At 39.6% G+C, this 6,003-nt stretch overlaps 1 protein-coding gene across 1 annotated transcript; it reads right to left on the bottom strand.

Moving 5' to 3' along the window:
• Positions 1 to 3,356: 3,356 nt before the first annotated feature.
• LOC113424172 (olfactory receptor 6E1-like) lies at positions 3,357 to 4,304 on the bottom strand. Its single transcript, XM_026685771.1, has one exon. It carries the CDS (start codon positions 4,302 to 4,304, stop codon positions 3,357 to 3,359), a length of 948 nt encoding a protein of 315 aa, XP_026541556.1.
• Positions 4,305 to 6,003: the final 1,699 nt, after the last annotated feature.

The following is a 6,003-nucleotide window of genomic DNA, read 5'->3' as shown; positions in this document are numbered from 1 at the left end:
ACAACTATGTATACACTTATACTTATTATCTTGTAAACAATTGACAAATCAAATAAATAAATAATAAATAAATAAATAGCTCCGGATCAATCTGGAGCTTTGTATTCAGCTACAGAGGCCTTCAGGAAAGCCTTAGTAAGTAGCCTTGCCAGCTGCAGAAAAAAATGGGACAGGAAGGCAGGTATTGGCGACTGCAAGGCCTGGCTACAACTGTCCAAAGGTAAGTACAGTACCTACAGTACATACCTAGTAGTAGGGCAACTCCACCCCCACCCCCATCCCCAGCCTAGCTTACCTGTGCATTCTGGAGTGGGTGGGATCTTAATTAGAACTTATTTTGGGTGTAGGGCTTATATTGGATGCATGTGTAAAAATCAACCTAAGACTTGCTTTCACGGTAGGTCGTATTTTCAGGGAAACAGGGTAGTGAGGCATGGTGGTACAGTGGTTAGAGTATAGTACACCAAGCTACTTCTGCTGACTGCCGGCTGCTGCCTGAAATTTGGCAGTTTAAATCTCACCAGGCTCAAGGTTGACTCAGCCTTCCATCCTTCCAAGGTGGGTAAAAGGGGACCAGATTGTTGGGGGAAATAGGCTGACTCTATAAACTGCTCATACATCATACAACAACATCCAGTGATGAACATTATACATTAAAAATTGTCTGATTTAATCTACCTATTTTGAATTCTGCAAACCATTTCTTAGTTTCCTAGAGTAATATTACAGCTAACTACTCTTGGGAACTAAACCATTTTTTAAAAATTGTAAAAATACTCACCCCTTGCAAACTGCACTAAGAATTATTCACATTTTTTTTCAAGATCTTTGTGGAATTCACCATCAAGCTCATACTGGTACAATCAAATCTATCAAATTTTTATTCCTTAGTTCTGTGATGGCAAACCTATGGCACGCGAGCCCCAGCCAAACTTATAGATACAGATACAGATAATCAGAGTTGGAAGGGACCTTGTAGGTCATCTAGTCCAACCCCCCACCCAAGCAGGAGACCCTACACCATTTCTGACAAATAGCAGACCAATCTCTTCTTGAAAGTCTCAACTGATGGCGCTCCCACAACTTCTGAGAGCAAGCTATTCCATTGGTTGGTTGTTCTCACTGTCAGAAAGTTTCTCCTTGTTTCCAGGTTAAATCTCTCCTTGTTTAGTTTCCATCCATTATTCCTTGTCTGGCCTACAGGAACTTTAGAAAATAGCTTGACCCCTTCCTCCCTGTGGCAGCCCCTCAAATATTGGAAGACTGCTATCATGTCGACCCTGGTCCTTCTCTTTACTAGATTAGCCAAACCCAGTTCTTGCAACCGTTCGTCGTATGTTTTAGCCTCCAGTCCCCTAATCATCCTGGTTGCTCTTCTCTGTACTTTTTCTAGAGTTTCAACATCTTTTTTATAATGTGGTGACCAAAACTGGATGCAGTACTCTAGGTGTGGTCTTACTAAGGCTTTATAGAGTGGTATTAGTACTTCCCTTGATCTTGATTGTATCCCTCTGTTAATACAATTTAGGATTGCATTAGCTTTTTTTGGTGGCTGCTGCACACTGCTGGCTCATATTTAGCTGGTTGTCCACTAAGACTCCAAGATCCCTCTCACAGTTACTGCTATTGAGCCTGGTTTCACCCAGTCTATATGTGTACTTTTGGTTTTTCTTGCCTAAGTGTAGGACTTTACTTTTCTCTATATTGAATTTCATTTTATTAGATATGGCCCAGTGCTCTAGTCTGTCAAGATCCATCTGTATCTTGAGCCTATCTTCTTGGGTGTTAGCTATTCCTGCCAGCTTAGCATCATCTGCAAATTTGGTAAGTTCCCCTTCTATTCCCTCATCTAAGTCGCTAATGAGATATTGAAGAGTACTTAATGAAGATATTGAAGATATTGAAGAGAACTTACCTGCACTATGCATGAACATGGCTCCCCGCTGATGTTTGGCCCATTTTTGCCCTCCCAGAGGCTCGAGGGAAGCCTCTGCAGCCTTGGGAGGCTGAAAAATGGGCCTTCCAGAAATACAGGAAGTGCCAAAACGGAGCCGTTTTCAGCCTCCCAAGGCTCCAGAGGCTTTCCTTGAGCCTCCAAGGGGGGGCGAAAACTGCCTCTCCAAGCTCCAGAGGCCATCCCGAGGCTGCAGAGGTTTCCCCATGCAAAGATATGGACAGGGTGCATTGTATTGTGGGTGCCGGCATGCCCACACGTGTGCTATCGTGTGCGTGAGTGCTTTTGGCACCCCACAACAAAAAGGTTCGCCATCACTGCCCTAGTTTATTTTTGCCAGGTGGTATTTTTACCACTTAACAATATACATAAAACATATTCAAGATGTCCCAAAGGTGCTTTTTGAAGAGGAAGTTGGATTTTCTTGTTGCTTTTTTTTCCCTCTTGAAAAGACACTTTGGGAGCAACCATGACTTGGAAGACTGAACATCTCCATAGATGTAGCATATTTAGAAAATTTCCATGATCTCTCTGTGCTATTATTTTATATTTTTCTGTTAGTCATAGGCATTCTTTTAAATTGAAAAAATTGTGCTGATTTTGCTTATAAATCAGAGGCAAAGCAAATGCATCTGTTAAATACATTAACCCTTAACTTAATTTTTGGGAAGCCTTCTCTTCTTGCCTTCTCATGGATGTATCCTCTGTGCAGTTTTGCTGCCTTCTTCTTCTATATTTTTTTTCTGAGCAATGATGATGGAAGCCACCTCTTATAAACAATGAACCTAGTTACTGTTTTGAAGTATAATAAGGTGCAGCACATATTCAAGACTGAAGATCCTACAGAGACTTCTCAAGGAGCAAAGAAGCCTATTGTGAATTGCAAGAAATATTTGTCATGTATTCTCTGTCTGCTTCCTCCATAGATGTCAAACCCAAAGTCAGACTAAAACATTGTGTGTGTATTTCTCATGTATTGTGGTTTATTTTGTTGGGGATTATCAGATGTTTTGGTTCCTGATTCATCATCATCTTTTAATGACCCCATAATCCCTTGCAGGGTGGAGTCTGGGCATCTGAATGGAGCTGATTGTTTACTGGCCAGATGCCCTTCCTGTTGCCAATGCAGAGTTTTGTTCAGCAGATATATTTTCATTGTGCCCAGAGAGAGAAATAGCTATCTCTACCTAGGATCAAACTCACAGCCTCCTGATTGTGAAGCAAGAGCTCCATTTCTAGGCCACTACACCACTCTTAGTTCCTGATTAACATATCCTCTATGTATTCTCAAGTTCCCTTGTAAAACCATCTCAGTGTGCATTCATTACATCTGAAAACAGCACAGCTTAACAAAATAAAAGTTAAACCTGAATATTTACTTCGAGGTCCCATCAATCACAAATCACCTCAATTTCTTGCAAAGTCCAACCCATCGCCTCAGTTCAGCCCTCAAAGCTTCCTGTACTTGTTTGTTCTTCAAACAATATATGAATGGGATCAAAAGTGGAGCCATGACAATATTCAAAAGAGCCGTTATTTTGTTGAAATCTAATTTGCTGCTGCTTCTGGGTCTTATGTACATGAAAATACAACTGCTGTATGTAATGGAGATCACACTCATGTGTGAGGCACAAGTGGAGAAAGTCTTCTTCCTTCCAGTAGTTGATGGGATTCTCAAAATGGTAGATATGATTTTGATGTAAGACACAACATTGATAATTAAGGTCCCAAGCAAAGAGAATATGGCAATCACAAAATCAATCAGTTCTAGGAGGCCAGTGTCCACACATGATAGTTTGATTAGGGGTCCATTGTCACAAAAGAAATGATTGATGATGTTGTGAGGACCACAAAATGGCATTTGAAATAAAAGAATGGCTGGAACTAGAATGAGTGACAAACCTCCAGCCAAACAACAAAGTACCAATAAGGAGCAGATTTGTTCATTCATGATGGTTGGATAGTGAAGAGGGTTACAAATGGCTATGTATCGATCAACAGACATTGTGGCCAGTAGAAGGAACTCAGTGGTGCCAAGAAAAAAGTAGAGGAACATCTGTGTGAAGCAACCAGCTAAAGATATGCTTTTTCTGCCAGTGGCCATGTTGGCCAGTGTTTTAGGAATGATGGTACTCACATACCCAATCTCTATCCATGCCATATGTCGGAGGAAAAAATACATTGGGCTATACAGTTGGGCATTCACCAGTGTGATAATAATAATCAACATGTTGCCTATCAATGTTAAAAAGTAAATCACAAGCAGGATGAGAAAAAGGCCAATGGCAAATTGATGGTTGTTGGTCAGTCCTAACAATATGAACTCTCTCGCTGTGGTGCTGTTTTCCATTTAGTTCAATCCTAAAAATGGAATGAAATGATAAGAGATGAGTCCAACTTCATTTTCATTTCAATCACACATTTCAAATAAACACAATTTCACCAGCTTTGATTCTTTGTAGACCATCAAATGGTTGGTCTAAGAGGCAAAGACAAAGATGGGGGGGGGGTCAACCTATTATCCAAAGTACCTGAAGACAGAAGAAGAAGCAATGGATGAAAACTAAGCAAGGAGAGAAGCAACCTAGAATTAAGGTGAAATTTCCTGACAGTGAGAACCATTAATTAGTGGAATGACTTGCTTTCAGAAGTTGTGCGTGCTCCAACACTGGAAGTTTTTAAAAAGAGATTGGACAATCATTTGTCTGAAATGGTATTGGGTTTCCTAGAAGACCTCCAAGGTCCCTTCCAACATGGCTATTTTGTTAATCTTTGATATAATAAGAAATTATTGTTTGAATCATATTAAGAGCAACTGCGTCCTCTTCGCTGACGATGTAAAGCTATTCAACACCACAGACAATACTGCTACACTTCAAAAAGATCTTGACTATGTATCAGAATGGTCAAACAAATGGCAACTTCAAATCTCAACAAATAAATGCTCTGTCCTACATATTGGCAAAAAAAATCAGAAAATAAAATACAAGCTGAATAGTCAAGACCTTGTTGATGATCCAAGCTCTGTAAAGGACCTTGGAATATTCATCTCTAATGATCTAAGTGCTAGAGCCCACTGTAACTACATAGCCAAAAAGGCGTTAAGAGTTGTTAACCTAATCCTATGTAACTTTTTCTCTGGTAATATCACACTACTAACTAGAGCATACAAAACATTTGCTAGACCAATACTTGAATACAGCTCATCAGTTTGGAACTCACATCACATATGTGATATTAGCACAGTTGAGAAAGTCCAGAAATATTTCACAAGAAGAGTTCTCCATTCCTCTACTTGCTGTAGAATACCTTATGCCACCAGACTTGAAATTCTAGACCTAGAAAACCTTGAATTACAATGTCTTCGGTCTGATCTAAGTATGGTATATAAAATCATACATTGCAATGACTTACCTGTCAATGAATAATTCAGCTTCAACCATAACAACACAAGAGCACACAATAGATACAAACTCAAGGTTAACTGCACCAAACTTGATTGCAGGAAATACGACTTCAGCAACAGAGTGGTCAATGTTTGGAATACTCTACCTGACTCTGTGGTTTCTTCCCCAGACCCCAAAAACTTTAACCTTAGACTGTCTACTATTGACCTCACCCCTTTCCTAAGAGGTCTGTATGGGCGTGCATAAGCGCACCAACGTGCCTACCATCCCTGTCCTATTGTTTCTTTTATTTTTCTTATACGTACCCATTTCATGTATTCATAACTATGTATATACTTATACCTATTATCTTGTAAGCGATTGACAAATCAAAATAAATAAAAATAAAATAAAGATACTTCTAGTCATTAGTCTAAGAGACTCTAAGAAGGCACAGAGTATTCTCACCAGTCCAAGACTGTGTATACTTCTAGTCATGGAAAAATCTATTTTTTGCAACGGTAAAGTATTTATCTATTTTCTATTTGCTCATTACTCCCTTCCCATCTCACCTGAGAAACTCATTTTTCTTTTTCAGTCAGAAGAAAACTCAGACAGATCTTTCAACTTTTCATACTGCAATTAAGTGTCCTGTTGAATAGG

This window comes from Notechis scutatus, chromosome Z (assembly GCF_049901735.1).
Source record: "Notechis scutatus isolate UNSWTSFEM ecotype Mainland chromosome Z, rNotScu1.2, whole genome shotgun sequence".
In the NCBI taxonomy this organism is placed as follows: Eukaryota; Metazoa; Chordata; class Lepidosauria; order Squamata; family Elapidae; genus Notechis; species Notechis scutatus.
The sequence above is the reverse complement of the archived record's forward strand: the minus strand, read 5'-3'. Positions and strand labels throughout refer to the sequence as shown.

What these genes read in the sequence shown, in the direction of transcription:
- LOC113424172 (XM_026685771.1), bottom strand. Translation starts at nt 4,304, where the DNA reads ATGGAAAACAGCACCACAGCGAGAGAGTTCATATTGTTAGGACTGACC.